We start from the raw sequence: 16,108 nt of genomic DNA, 5'->3' as shown, positions 1-16,108 counted from the left end.
TGTAACTGTACCCATATCCACAAATTCCTCTGGCAATTCATTCCACACATCAACTACATTCTGTATTTAAAAATTTCCCCTTGTGTCTTTTATGAATCTTTCTCTTCTCACCTTAAAAATATGCCCCCTAATCTTGTAATTTCCCCACCCTATGTGCACACAGAGGTGGGGGGAATTGCTAAGAGGTTATGCTGCTGAAGCCACGGTGAGGTCACTCGAAAGGTTCAGCTTTCTGTACCTGAAGTTGACTGGGACTGGGGAAGGTGCATCCCAGGGATATTGAAGGAGGAGAGATTGGAAATTACAGGGGCACTGGTCATAGACATTCAAACTTCCCGAAACTCAGAGGAGAATACAGAGCTGCCAGAGGAAGTAGTGGAGGCTAGTACAATTGCAACATTTAAAAGGTATCTGGAGAAGTATATGAATAGGAAGGGATTGGAGGGATATGGGCCAGGTGCTGGCAGGTGGGACTAGATTGGGTTGGGATATCTGGTCGGCATGGATGAGTTGGACCAAAGGGTGTTTCAGTGCTGTATGACTCTATGACTTTAGAGTGCATTTATAAAAACGGCAAGTTGTGTCGTGTGTGCGTGTGCATGCGAGCGCGTATGTGTTGGGAATTAAGCCATCCTGCGGAGTATCTTAGTTGATAATCAGTTTAATTACCTATTTGAAGTATGTTTCTCATAAAGGAATTTTTAAAAAATTTATGGCAGAAACCTGATGAAAATCTCTATTGTTTTAGATAACAGCAATAAAGAGAAACAAACAGACTAATTCTGTGACTGAATAAGACATTTTCACTACAGGCACAATTTGTGGAGTTTTTTTTAGATTACTTACAGTGTGGAAACAGGCCCTTCAGCCCAACAAGTCCACACCAACCCGCCGAAGCACAACCCACCCATACCCCTATATTTACCCCTTTACCTAACACTACGGGCAATTTAGTATGGCCAATTCACCTGACCTGCACATCTTTGGACTGTGGGAGGAAACCGGAGCACACGGAGGAAACCCACGCAGAGACGGGGGGAATGTGCAAACTCCACACAGTCAGTCGCCTGAGTCGGGAATTGAACCCGGGTCTCTGGCGCTGTGAGGCAGCAGTGCTAACCACTGTGCCACCGTGCCGCCCACACGATGTGGGTTGTGGGTCTTGATTTCCATCACACTCCCCTCATCAGCGTGACACCAACTCAGAATTCAAAGATGAAGGCTGATCAATATTTCTTGAGGGAAAAATGTGAAGATGTGTTTTTGAAAACATTGTTGAGGGTACCGGGCAATGTTTCGTATGAAGACCTACCTTCCTCCTCCAGTTCGGGTGGTGGCGTGTTGCTCGGTTCATAGCAGGCCTCTTGTGTGACAGGAATGGCTGTGATCAGGCTGGCCTCACGACCAAGTCGCTTCTTCTCCTCTTCCTGCTGCAAGTTCTTCAAAATATGCTCAGCTCGCTGGTGGGACCGGGAAACCGCACGAGCGGAAAACGATTTCTGTAACAGGTTGTACATTGAGATCATCAAAATAGAATCTTTTTGCACTTCTGCAGCAGATCAATTACATTAAATATTTTAAAAATAGGATTGTTATTTTGTTGTCATTTCGTTTCGTACGCAATGCGAAAATATGATACGATATGTGAAAACTAGAACGGTAACACATCTTGGGCCAGAACTTTCCGTGTGGGCCTTGGAACCCTGTTGCCAAGTTCTAACGGGGGTCAGAAGTCAGCAGACTGTAGGAAACAGTCACTTGGCATGAAATTCATAGCCAGAGGGTGGGCTCACTGTCCAAATATGACTTGCCGCTGGGCTTTGAAAGTTGGTGGGCCAGTTGGAATACAGGTTGTACAAGCACAAGGCTGGAAGAGCACAGCAAACCAGGAGGTGGAGTAGTCCAACGTTTCGGGTATAACCAAGGAGTGGCAAAGGGAACAGCTCTTGTGGAAGGCAGAGAGGGGTGGGGAGGGGAAGATGTTCTTGGTGGTGGGTCTAGTTGGAATTGGCAGAAGTGTTTAAGAATGATGCATTGGATGCAGAGACTTTTGGGATGGCAGGTGAGGACAAGGGTGACACTTTCTTTATTGCGTTTGGGAGCAGGAGTTTTATAGCAGTGGAACGGGGAATGGAGGTGGTGCAGTGGAGGGTTGTATGAGGGGGTAAAAGCACATTGTTTAAAACAGGTGGACATCTGGGATGCTTGGGAGTGGAACGTCTCCTCATCGGAGCAGATATTCACTTATTTTAAACAACATGCTTTTCCATGCAAAACCTGTCAGCACACTACCCTTGTCATCTCCATCCAGGGCCCCAAACAGGTGAGAGGGGAAAGATTTGTAAGGGATCTGAGGGACAATTATTTCACACAGAAAGAGAGTGAGAGGATGGCTGCTGGCATGGGGTGGGTTCAAACAATGGAAGAAAGATGAATGGGGAGGCTGCAGGGGTGAAGTCAGAAGAGGGAGGTAGATGGAGGTTCCAGGAGGGGCTAGAGACAGGGGTTGAAAGGTTTGTGGAAGGAGGAGATGGAAATGGGGGTGGGTGGAAGAGAGAGGCAGCAAAAGGCAAGAGAGAAAGTAGCTACAAGAGTGTAAAAGGCTGTGGGAGAGAGAGAGTAAGGCTGCAAGGTGGAGGGAAAAACAACTGGAGTCTGCAAGGAGTAAAGCGAGGAGCAGGAAGCTGAAAGAGGATGGAGACACGAGAGGATGCAAAGGAGGGGGAAGAGAGGGAGAAGCTGAAAGAGAGTCCAGAGAAAGAGAGGATAGGCTGCAACTGAGGAAGAGAGGGGATGCTACAATGGAGGAATAGAGATCTTGAGTCCCAATCATTCTGCATATTTCTTCTAATGAATGCTTTATTCTTAAAATATGGCATTTTAGACTTCACAGCTTCAGTTCAAGTTTGAAAATTATAGGCCGAACCTACCAGAGGCTCTGATATGCACTCTCGAAAAGCAAGACACCACACTAAGAGAACAAACTGATAAAGTTATCCTTCCTCCCACAAGTGATACAAGGTATTTAGAAACAACAGTTGGTCATCACACGTTATTATATGACATTTTCAGACATGTAAGATCTTTATTGCTTCATGGAATAGGCTGATTTTAATAATGACTGGAAAGTGTAATAACAAATGAAGCAGAGGCTTTACTTTCAAAAGCTGTTGGCCCAGCTAATACTTACAGACTGATCTTCACTGATTGGATCCTGCACACGGCCAGTACTCTGGGGAACCCAAGGTGGATCAAACATCGGTACAGATGGCATACCCAAAATTGGAGAAGGTAAGGTGAAGTTTATACTTGGTGGTGGAATCTTAAAAAAGATAAACCAACAAATCATTGGGTAAAATGGATGATAGAAAGAGTGCATTTAATAATGTATATATTTGCTAAGTAAAACAGTAATTTTGACTGATTTACTACATTGCATCTCGAACGATTCACAGGCATTGAAGAAGCACATCTAGAAACGTGAACGTTCAAAGAAGTATCACCACTTTTCTGGAAATACACGTACCTATGTCCTTGAGTATCATCAAAGATAATAAATATCAGAATGGGTGCAATGATACCATGACAAGTAAAGAAATAAAAGATGGATCGAGAGAAAATCTCAATGACAAGAGTAAAATCATACCAACAGTTGGAACATAGAATTGTACAGCATAGCAATGGACCCTTTGGCCCACAATGTTGTGCCGAACAGGATGTCAAATTAAACTAACTCATTCTGCCTGCCTTTGGTCCAGTTCCTGTCTGAAAATGTAGCAGCAATATTTATGACCTGAATTTAACAAATTCAAAACTGACTCTGGAGACTTGCAAAGAGCTTAATTTAAAGATGAGGTGATATTTCTTCAGCTGAACTTCGTTGGAACAGTGAAGGTGCTGGTGTTGGACTGGGGTGGACAAAGTCAGAAGTCACATGACACCAGGTTACAGTCCAACAGGTTTATTTGAAGTCACAAGCTTTTGGAGCGCTGCTTCTTCATCAGATGAAGGAGCCTGACGAAGGGGCAGCAGTCCAAAAGCTCGTGATTTCAAATCAACCTGCTGGACTATAACCTGGTGTCATGTGACTCCTGACCTTGCACACCCCAGTCCAACACCGGCACTTCCACATCATAGGAGACTGAGGACAGAGAATTCAGAGTAGGAGGTGGTTGGGACCTCAGGGTCACACAAACGGATTGAAAGCAAGCAATGTCCCCATGCAGAAGAGATATCGCGGCGAGCAGTTAGCACAGAACCTAAATTGAAAGGAATACAAGTAAGTTACTGTTTCACCTGTAAGGAATGTTTGGGACTATGACTGAGGTAAAAGAGAGAGCTTTAAAGGGAAGGTGTATTTTTCAATGCTTTTGTATGAAAACATCATTGGCTTTTTGTATGGCAGTTGAGGGAAGTGGCCTGAAGTACCAACAAGAAAGCAGTCCCTTTGGAAGTTGAAAGAAAAGATGGGGAAAATGTGTTTGTTGGTGGCATCACTTTGAAGCTGGTGCAGAGTGGAAGATGATCTTTTGAAACAAGTGGCTGGTGGGTTGGAAGCTTAGCACAAGGGAAATCTCATCATAGCTTTATGAAGAAGGATGCGTGAAAAACTATAGAAAATTGAACATTAACATTCAAGGGCTTTGTCAACCACAATGGAAGGGAATAACCTGTTCAGGAAAATTGAAGGAATACTATAAAATTAGGTTGATTTGTAGTGGCTTAAATTTTGCAGAGCACCACTTTAATCTTAGTGTCAACGTGGAACAGGCTTTCCTTTGTCTTTACAGACATAAAACCACTGAAGGCCTATACCTGGGACTGCACATCTTCCACAAAATGCTCTACTTTACAGCCTCATTTGCTGAAGTTCTTCTTCTTATGTTGTGGGTATGGAAGTGTGCACATCGGAACCGATGCAATGCAGATGGAAAAAACTGAAGAAAGAAAGAGAGTCCTTACAGCAAGTTGGGTGAGAGGAAGCATGTTAAATGGAACTGTGGGAATCATGGGTTTACAGTAAATAATGGCAACAGCCAAATCCCAGAGCAGACAATAAAGAAAGTGAGGTAGGGAAGGGAAGATTTGGTGATGGATCAAAAAGATAAAGGAAGGATAGAAATTCAAAGCCAAGTTGGTGATAATTTGGGTAAAAACAGGAGATGGCACTCATCGAAATGTTACAGAAAAACTGTGTGTGGATGTAGATCCCAAGTAGGACTGGAACATAAAATGCTCCACATAGCCTAAGATAAGACAGGCAGAGTTAGGAACTGTATGGTTCTCATTGCAATAGTTTCTGTTTGCAGGCAGTGAATGAAGTTAAAGGAGAAGGTACTGAAACCTGTGAAGCCTACCTTAAAGATCTGCTGAGCACCTTCTTCCATACGTGGCCAAACCTGGTACCTGAATCTCCAGAGTGTATTAAATTTCACAATGGCATTGATGCGTTGTACTGCTTCTGGGTGGTGAAATTCAGACATCATCATATCTGATACAGCATCAGGTACTTTAACTGCACACAATAGGAACATGGCCGCTGTAGGTAGAAAGAAGAAATGTTTTACATTTATTTAACATTTTTCATAACATCAGCATAGTCTAAAGTGCTTTCCAAATAATGAAATACTTTTTGAAATATAATCTCTGCAAAGTATCTACATGGCAGCGAATTTATGTACAATATGATTTCATAACAATTAAAGAGATAAGTGAGATAATTTGTGAGATGAATGCTGGTCAGTGCACCACAGAGAATCCTTCTTCAACATAATGCCTTCTGGTCGGATCTTTTACATGCAACTGGTAGAATACATAGTGACTTAGTTGTGAAAGACAAGACTTCCCACAATGTAATACTCCCTTACTAAATGCCAGGCTATAATATTTGAAGGAGGACTTGAACAGACAGCCTTCTGACTCAGAATGGTGAAAATAAGCTGATGCTGACACCTTATGTTTACTTAATTATTATTAAGTAATATAAGTGTTCAGTGGTTAGCACTGCTGCTTCACAGCACCAGGGACACAGGTTCAATGCCAGCCTCGAGCGACTGTCTGGGTGGAGTTTGCACATTCTCCCTTTGTCTGCATGGGTTTCTTCCAGGTGCACCGGTTTCCTCCCACAGTCCAAAGATGGGCATGTTAGGTGGAATGGCCATGCTAAATTGCCTATACTGTCCAGGGATGTGTAGGCTAGTTAGATTAGCCATGAAGAATGCAGGACCATATGGGATAGGGTAGGGGGATGAGTCTGGTTGGGTCACTCTTCAGAGAGTCAGTGTGGACTTGTTGGGCCAAATAGCCTGTTTCCTCACTGTAGGGATTGTATGATTCTACGATAAACAACATAGAGTGAATAAATCCTTCAGAGCTTATTCTCATGAGAGAACAAGTTATGGCATGCAGACCAGAGGTAAATGTTAGTACAGTCAAAAACTGAATAACTTCATTGCTGGTCCAGCTGGACTCTCAAGTAAAATCTCTCATGAATATGTCCACCTTCAGATTCAATTTAAGAGAAAATATGTATATGGATCAATAAGATATGTTTTAGTAATGAATTTGCAACGTCGCTGTCTTTTCCTTAGCCCTCTAAAGCAGTCACTAGATGGTGCACCAACAATGCTTTCTCTCCTTCCCTTTTATGATCATGTGATGCCTTGAAAGAATTGAAAAACTTATTCATTCTTCAAACAAAACACATCATCATCTTCCAGTCTCCTGTTTCCTGAACAGATTCTTTAATGTGCTTCTTTTCCAAAAGTTCAAATTATTAGTTTTATAAATAATTTATGGACATTGCTCCAATTCTGAATATCAACCCCCCCCCCCCTTCTGCGTAAAAAATCATTTTCTAATCTCGCTTTTATATTTTCGCTGATCATTGTAAAGTTACAATACGTTATGGTGTCAACTAACAACTACAGCAAATTTTCCAACTTGCTAGCCTTTCAGGAGCTTCACGCCTCTATCAGGTCACGTTTTAATATTTCCCAGCTCCAACAGGGGAAAAAAAAACAATCGTCACAAATGTTGTTCTACTGGTAAGTCTTCGATCAGTGGTTCCTCTCTCCAATCAGGAAGCCTGAATGACTCAGAGAAAGTGAGGACTGCAGATGCTGGAGATCAGAGCTGAAAAATGTGTTGCTGGAAAAGCGCAGCAGGTCAGGCAGCATCAAAGGAGCAGGAGAATCGACGTTTCGGGCATAAGCCTATGACTCCTAAAGTTGTTCTCAGGAAGGGTCCCTGGACTCGAAATACTAACTGTATTTGCTCACCATCCTGCCAAACCTACTAAATGTCTCCACCTATTTCTGATTTTTGTGTATTTCCAATTGTATGACTGTTGGACTGTTAATTGGCAAAGGCAGCACTTAAGCCTGTGACTGGAAGAGTGTTTCCTCTGAATGCTTTTGATCAGTTTTTTATATAAGGGCCTTTATTGATAAATATTTTTTATTAATCTCAGTTCTTCCCTGTCAAATTGAATCAACTTAATTAAATCATTTGCTGAGAAAAACAAAATGAGTCGCATCTTTAGAATAATCACCACATTATTTTCTACATGGTAGTTTATTTTAAATTAATGTCATAGTGACGGATTGGAACCCAAAACTATTCTGGATATTTTTCATTCCAATAGGGTTTGTTTCTGAAAAGAGAATTGCTCTAGACAAAAAAAAGACTTTGTGCTTTTTAGGAAAATCCTGCATGGAATCAATGGAATGTCCCACCCGTAGAGTGCAGGGAAACCTCAAACAGAAAGACTGGCGTAACAAGGAGACTGACTATCACTCACTCCCCTCAGCAGAAAAGCTGATGCAGATTTTTTTTGTGTTTTCACTTCCAGGATTATAAATGTACGACGAAAAGATCAAAATTAACTGCAGCCCTGTTCTGTGCGGGCTCGTGGACTAATGTTTATGTGTACAAGGCAAATTTCTTAGGGAGCTGGGTATGGCGATAGTAGAAAGACTGGCATAATCTTCTAATCTTCCCTAAGTATAGGGGATATGCTAAGTTTTGAAGAGTGGCAAATGTGACATAATGTTTTAAACAAGTGTGTAAGGATCTTCCCACTAACAACTGGCCTGTTGTTAGTGGGAATATCCTTCACCTTTGTTTTAAAAAATTGTAAGGATATTCCGACTATTATCAAAGCGAAATGTAACTGGCACTTGAAAAGATTTGAGTTTATTGGGGAGAACCAGCATAGACCTGTAAAATATAGATTGAGCCTGACTAATCTAATTGATTCTTTAATGAAATAACAGCGAAGTTGATGCCGGGAGTGCAGTGGTGAATTTTAAGGAAATGTTTGACAAATTACCACAAAAATTGTCTGGTTATCAAAACTGAAATTATAAATAGGAGAGTTAGTGCCAACTTGGTAAATATACAATACACTTTCTTGAATGAAGGCATCATATTTGCAACTTCCCGATTTTCTAGCTCCTCCAGTTTTATCGAGGGACTATATGTAGATGAAGGCAATCCCTTCAACCATCTCCACCCCAAGTTAATTTGGCATTTGAATACGGACAGTCTTTTGACCACATATTCCCTTTCAATTTTCATTCCATATATTACATCAACCATCTCCCGTTTGAGGTGATCAGTTTTGGCAAAATTCAGAGAGATGCCACCAGCTGAGGTTACCATGAAGGACTCTTCTTCTCAATCTTCCCCCTCACCTGAGGCATGGTAAACCACCACTAGTCATCTCTCTCCCTCTCTGATGGGAAAGCAGTTCTATGGTATCGTGGGCAGCACGGTGGCACAGTGGTTAGCACTGCTGCCTCACAGCGCCAGAGACCCGGGTTCAATTCCCGCCTCAGGCGACTGACTGTGTGGAGTTTGCACGTTCTCCCCCTGTCTGCGTGGGTTTCCTCCGGGTGTTCCAGTTTCCTCCCACCATCCAAAGATGTGCAGGGTCAGGTAAATTGGCCATACTAAATTGCCTGTCATGTTAGGTAAGGGGTAAATGTAGGGGTATGGGTGGGTTTCGCTTCGGCGGGTCGGTGTGGACTTGTTGGGCCGAAGGGCCTGTTTCCACACTGTAATCTAATCTAAATCTAAATCTATAAAAAAAACAATGAAAAATATCAATTTTGGCTGAATGCCCAGATCAAATGAGTGTGCGGGAACATTGGGTCCTCATGGTTTCTATGAAATAATCGTTGAAAAAGGAAGGCACTATGGAGAGAGTAGTTACCAAATTATGAGAGATTTTGGACTTCATCAATAGAAGTATTTTGTACATAGAAAAATTATATTGAACTTTAATAATGGCTGGTTAAACCTCAAACATTGCTTCTAGCTCTGATCAATACACATTACTAAGGATATAGTGTCCTTGAGAGGATGCAGATTGGTTCTACCAAAGTGAAAGAAGGATTTCAGCTCCAACATTAGTTTGGAGAAGTTGAATTTGATCTCTTTGGAGCAAAGATGGTAGGAATGTTTGACTGAGATGTAGAAGATTATGATGGATTTAGACAACTCAGACATAATGCTGGTACCATTAGCTGACAACACAAGAACAGGTTTGGGATTCTGTATAACAGAAGCAAGGTGGTCACCGGGAAGAATGTTTTTACACTGTGAGTGATAATGGCCCAGAAAAGTGGAGACAAGAGATGATTTCAAAAGGAAAGTAGACGTGCAGTGATGGGAAATCTATTGGTAGGGCTAGAGTGTAGGGAAATGTGATTGACCAGGATACTCTACAAATGGCAACCATTGACTCAATGGTCAAATTGCCACCTCCTGTGCCAAATGACTCTACGCTGCAATAGGATCACCAACCAAACATCTGGTTCTTTAAAATAATAGAAGGCATCTCCTTGAAGCATTTAACTAGGTGCAGGAGTAGTACAGTAATTTAAATGTACATTACCAGCTGCAGCAGCCATGTGTTCATCCACACTGAGGAGAAGTTCCCATGCTGCAGGCTGTACATCATTGTACATGTCTTCAGTCAGTATAGGAGCTGCTTTGATCAACAAAGACAGTGGGGCTGGAGACAGACTCATCACCTATATAAAAAAAAACACCATATTTAAATATTTTATGTCACAATTATATTGGGGGCAATTTTGACCACACAAGATAAATGGGTGGGGAACAAGAGTGATGTTGAAATGTTATAAATTTCAAACCAAATTTTAATGGTGACAGAGTGTAGGTGATTTGATTTATTTATTGTCATGTGTAGCTAAGTACAGTGAAAACTTTGTTTATGAGCAGTACAGGCAGATCATCATAAGCAAGGACGTATAGATCATAGGGTGAAAAAAAACTTGGGCAGAGGCATACAGGGTGAGAGAGCCATCATTAATTTTTATGTTGAGGACAATCCAAGTTGCAACCAGAGACATCAATATTTTCATAAATCAAAATTCAGAGAGATGCCAACAGCACAAGAACAATTCCTTCACCAGCTGAGGTTACCATGAAGGACTCTTCTTCTCAATCTTCCCCCTCACCTGAGGCATGGTAAACCACCACTAGTCATCTCTCTCCCTCTCTGATGGGAAAGCAGTTCTATGGTACAGTAGGACTATGGTAACTTTACCTTTATTTTGATCTGCTTCCACAGGTTCAACAGAGAGCAGTGTGAAAGAATCATCCAAGTTAACAGTAGCAGGATTTCCTACAGTCTAAGATTACATGACTGCACACCCATACCTAGTATTGTAATTAAACATAATCAGCAATCATTTGTAATAGTCAAATTTCACTAATCATTCAACCTAATGTTGAGTCTGTTTAATTTTACTCAGTGTCAGAAACTGCTCTCATGTGGCTGCATCTTTGAAGATGTAGATACATTTTTATCTGACAATTGAAGCATATTACATAACCTAGGACAATGTACAAAGCTGCAATTTGAGGGTTAATGACAGAGTTATTGCTGTGAAGACAATACATTTCAAATGGTATGTTATCTGCAGCTATCTTCAGACTCACTAACCTCCTTGGTCATAAAAAACATATATGTGTGAAGGAAAGTTAATGATGGAAGCTTTAACCTGGAGTTGTGTGCCTTATATTAAATAGTACTTTTAATATGGCATTAACTTGTTAATTGCACAATTACGCCTAAAAGGAGCCAATCTATTTCAAATTATATAACAGTCCAATGAATCAATTAGTTTTGTTGTTACATAACCTTTCTTTCTTTCTCTCTTGTTACTTATGAGCATGCGAGTGGAGTGCAATTTGTTGCATTTTGTGTTATCACGCCATATTATCCTGCTGCCACACTGTATGTTAAATTGTATACAGCAAGAAAAAGAGATATCTAAATCCAAATTGACAAGAGCGAGGAGACCCACCCAAGATTTAATCAGGAGGCAAGACTCACACTGGTTCAATAAAAGTTAGTAAAACTTCCCAACTTTTGATAAGTATTACTTTTTTATTTAATTCATGTTTCACGATCTTTGTCTTGGACATATCTAATGATTAGTGGAAGAGGATACTCCACTATAGATTATCTACAGAATAGACATTGTTCTTAAATAACTAAGTTTCTTGCTTGAAATTAATAGTTACAACTACATTTGATAAGACATAAATACCAGGACCTTAAGGTGCTGATACAGATACATCTGTTCCTTTGGAAAGCTAGAGGAGAACTCTTTGTTTCCACTCTCTGAGTGTGTTCAACATCAGCAGAATGAATGGAACCAATGTAACATCAACAGCAACAGAGCCACTGTTTCATACAACAGTTATAAAACCCAGCATATTACTTAAAAAGGAGCCAATACAGAAAAGCAGAGCACCTGAGATATTGGTGAATGGCACTTGCAGAATTTTAAATGGCTTAAAATTGATGGAGAGGCAGAATCATTGAAATACAATTTCAGTGGTAGATTAGCTGATGCACAGGTCAGGTTGGGTGATGTTACAAAGGTAGAAATAGGTAGCCTTAGAGGTCAGGTAGATATGGTTAGAAGTTCAACTTGGGATCAAGCATGACATCAAAGCGATAAGTAGTCTGGTTCTGCCTCAGTCAGTTGCAAAGGAGGGAGTTACTGTCAATGGCGAAGGAACAGAGTCTGTGGTGTGTATGGAAGCCATTCTGGCTGTGATTATTATCCCATGTATTTCTGTGCTGTCGGAGCTGGCATTTGTTGAATACTAACATTGAGATGACAGAAAATTCCAAGGGTTTCTACATCTGAGTGCCACAGCTGATTGCTACATATGACTGCTCCACAAGGACAGGGTTTGCTGACACTGGCAGTTGTGGGAAACTATGCATGCTCATTGAGGAATGCAGGGTTCCAAACAGTGACATCACCACATCGACTTACTTGAGACAAAATGCGCAAACGCATTACTGCGCATGCGTGGGAAGTGTGCACCATTTTAAACTGGGCTTCAATGGTAGTGAGATGGTGTGAGGACAGAGGGCAACCCTGAAGGGAGAAGTGAAGACAGCCTAGGAATCATGGGATATGGGAAGGGGCAACAAGAGGAGCCCAGGAGCCAGGAGGACCTCTCCCAGTCTCTCTTCCTTCCATATCCCACTCCCACTGAGCCTCCACCCCTGCCTGGCACATTCCCCTACTCTTCCTCCCCAGATCCTGATCTCTGTCCTACATTCCCGGATCCTCAGAATCTGTCCCTCTCCATTCTGGTCCCAACCTCTCTCGCCTCTCCCCTGCTCAATCTCTTAACTCCTAACCCATTATCACCATGGTCCCTGAAATCTGCACACACACGATTTGAAGCAGTGCATGCATCAGTTTCAGCAACATTAGTTGTGGTCGTATTGGCCTTGATACAAGGGTAGGGGCTATTGTAAGATTTTCAGTCAGCTGCTCAAACCTGCTCGGGGTCACTCGAAGAGTAGTTCTGGGCAATAGTTAGTTAAAGAAGAGCATAGACTGAGTCATGAGCAAGTTGCATTCAGGAAAGCTGAAAGATCAATTAAACTACACTGAATCTGTGAAGTTCGCATCTCTGTGAGAAGTCAAACTGGTCTGTGTTTCTGGAACTTGGGGAGAGGTTCCTGGAGTTAGTCAGCAGCTAGGCAGTTACAGTCAGGGTTTCAAAACACTCCAAGGAGCTGTGGAGAGCACAGGAGAAACCGTGCGCCATTAATAGTTCAGTGCAATTGTGTGGAAATCTGAAGGAAACCACACAACTACTTGTTTTGTGCAACTGTGTGAGGTTAGAACTGAGGAGTAAAGCCCCACGGGCTTGGTGAAGCTTTCTGTGAAAAACTGGAGTTGAGCCTGTGAATTAAGTGATGGTAGTTTGACAGAGTTTGCAGTTTGCAGGCTTGGAAAAAGAAGCTGAATAACCAGAATGTGAGCAGTCATTGAGACCCTCCATAACAGAGCAGCTTCAGAGGGAGTTTCTAGAATGGGTCATCAAAAGTGAGGAATGATAATCCCTTAGATTTAGATTTTATTGTCACATGCACTCAAGTACAGGAGTACAGTAAAAAGTGTACAAAGTCACCACTCCTATAACATTTTAATTAGATTTGATGAGCCACAATGTCACTAACATCTAGGAGGGATTGTTGAGAAATCCACGGTACCCACCTTAATTGTATTTGTTATTTGATATCTTCTAAGGGGTGTTCGACCACAATGTGTTTGTTGCCCATAATAGCCTCATGTTAAGTTTGATATCCAAGTTAAATCTATCTTTGCACATCTAAATGCTTTTTGTTAATATTCTTTGCATGTTGGTTAACTTCTATTTGTATTAAAATTTTATTTGAAAGAATCCCTACAGTGTAGAAACAGACCCTTCAGCCCAACAAGCCCACACCGAAGTGTGTTCCACCCAAACCCATTCCCCCACCCTGTTATTCTACATTTACCCCTGACTAATGCACCTAACCTACACATCCCTGAACACTACAATTTAGCGTGGCCAATTCACCTAACCTAAACATCTTTAGATTGTGGGAGGAAACCGGAGCACCCGGCGGAAGCCCATGCAGACATGGGGAGAACGTGCAAATTCCACACAGACAGTCACCCAAGGCTAGAATCAAACCTAGGTCCCTGGTGCTATGAGGCAGCAGTGCTAACTACTGAGCCACTGTGCTGTCCCATTTGTTTTAAACTTGTGATTCTTTAACTAAAGAAACATAGCTGAATTATTTCTAATACTGAACAAGATACAATTGAAAATGCATATAATTGTCCATATTTGAACTCTGGTTAAATTTCCAATTTATTATGAGCAGTGAGGGGTGGGATGGAAACGAATCAGTACACCACTCAAAACTCAATCACAACAGAGGGTATTCTCCAGCTGGCGATTTAAGGGAAGTAAACAGGGTAGATAAGAAGAACTCTATCCACTTATGAGAAAGTCTAGGGAAAAGTGATTGACATAATAGTTATGGCCAGGCTTTTCACAAGTGAAATGATAAAATAGTCTTACACAGTAGAGTGAGACAAATAGTGTCAGTCGTAGGAGTGGGATTTTCCAAACATTAATTGCTGCGGGATAAAGAATTAACTTTAAATGTGAGATTATTAGATTTTTGTTAACCAAAATAATTAATGGTATTTAAGGACAAGGATGTATGACTCTATGAGGTGTTCAAAGAGCAGTTATGATCATAGAATGGCAAAATAGACGGTGAAAGAGAGTGAGTAATGCTTTTAATGGGGTCTGGGCATCGAAGTTTGAGAGGGTGTGGTTGTACAGATCAAAAACAACAGAAAGGTGAGAGGCCCTCAGGATAGACTAGGGATCTTGAATGCCTTGTTGTAAACAAAGTGGGCGGGATATTTTCCAGAGGGAGACACAAAAAGGAGTGATGCGAGGGGGTAGGGGGTTATGGGTGGAGAACCATACAATGAAGTGACCAGCAATGTTCTCATATGTGATTTATATCACAGGAGTAGTAAGGTCATGCTAGGTCAAGTGTCCTGAATATAGATTAGGTTAGATTCCCTACAGTGTGGAAACAAGCCCTTCGGCACAATAAGTCCACACCGACCCTCCAAAGAGAAACCCAGCCAGACCCATTCCCCTACATTCACCCTGAATGATGCACCTAACACTATGGGCAATTTAGCATGGCCAATTCATCTAACCTGTGCATCTTTGGACTGTGGGAGGAAACAGGAGCACCCGGAGGAAACGTGCAAACTCCACACAGACAGTCACCCAAGGCTGGGATTGCTTGGGAGAGAATGGATGCTGTGACCTGGAGGTAACAACAGAAATAGGAGTGTGGTAAAGCTAGATCCTTGAAAGCATTAAAATATGGGGAAGGAAGAATAAATTTAATGTACCAAAGGATCACAGCGATGGTTACTGTTGGGGCTTTTGTGAGAGCAATAAAAGGGGAAAAATTATCACACCTTGACTGAACAACCATTGATAAAATTATAAACATGCAGATTTTAGTCCCAGAATAGCAAAGAAAAAGAGCAGCACGTAGGTTTATAAACATACCTGAGTCCTGATATATTTCAACATTCCAGAATCCTTTTTTCCTTCCAAACTTGTAACAGGTATTCGTTTTTTTAAAGAAGGTGTACGTAAACATGATTTCTCAGAGCACTGGAGGGGAAGAGATAATCAATAAATATTTAATTGTGCTTTAAAGTTAGTTATTGAATTTGGTTAACAAAGTCACACAACACCAGGCTATAGTCCAACAGGTTTATCTGGATGCACTAGCTATCGGAGTGCTGCTCCTTCATCAGGTGGTTGTGGAGAATAAGATCATGCTCACAGAATTTATAGCCAAAGGAGTCCAGTGTCATGGAGATGTGATACTGTAAACAACCTTAGATTAAAACTTTAATCTTTTAGAATGGGATATGCTGGTTTCTGTTCTTTCATATGTAAATCCCACAACTTCTTCTAAATTACATTCTCAAGTTAGCTCAGCTTTTTAAACAATTGGTGTGAGGTCTGTCTGTGTCCCAATGATATGTCAGACTGACAAACCCTCTGTAAATCCAGAATTTTACATGAATTCATACAGTTTTGGAGCAAAATAAAATGTAATGTAATTCTGCAAAAACAGATTCACCCCATAAGCTTGCATGTGTGCGCATGCCGGAGCAACAGATTGAGTGAGTGGTTGGGTCTGGGTGTGAGT

The 16,108-nt window shown here is 41.5% G+C and overlaps 1 protein-coding gene across 7 annotated transcripts in view; it reads right to left on the bottom strand.

The window, feature by feature from the left end:
- The window catches only part of unc80 (unc-80 homolog (C. elegans)), a 338,459-nt gene that overhangs the window by 96,804 nt on the left and 225,547 nt on the right, over window positions 1-16,108 (bottom strand). For all 7 annotated transcript variants that reach the window (XM_087988742.1, XM_087988738.1, XM_087988739.1 and 4 more), the window contains 5 exons: window positions 15,454-15,561; window positions 9,902-10,040; window positions 5,358-5,539; window positions 3,191-3,322; window positions 1,313-1,499 (listed from right to left, as the gene is read on the bottom strand). In XM_087988742.1, coding sequence (XP_087844868.1) covers window positions 1,313-1,499; window positions 3,191-3,322; window positions 5,358-5,539; window positions 9,902-10,040; window positions 15,454-15,561 — 748 coding nt within the window. The remainder of the gene's footprint in view (window positions 1-1,312; window positions 1,500-3,190; window positions 3,323-5,357; window positions 5,540-9,901; window positions 10,041-15,453; window positions 15,562-16,108) is intronic.

This window comes from Chiloscyllium plagiosum, unplaced genomic scaffold (assembly GCF_037043375.1).
Source record: "Chiloscyllium plagiosum isolate Xiang-an unplaced genomic scaffold, Cpla_swu_hap1 HiC_scaffold_7, whole genome shotgun sequence".
Lineage (NCBI taxonomy): Eukaryota > Metazoa > Chordata > Chondrichthyes > Orectolobiformes > Hemiscylliidae > Chiloscyllium > Chiloscyllium plagiosum.
Note: the sequence above shows the minus strand (reverse complement) of the source record. Positions and strands in the feature narration are given on the sequence as shown.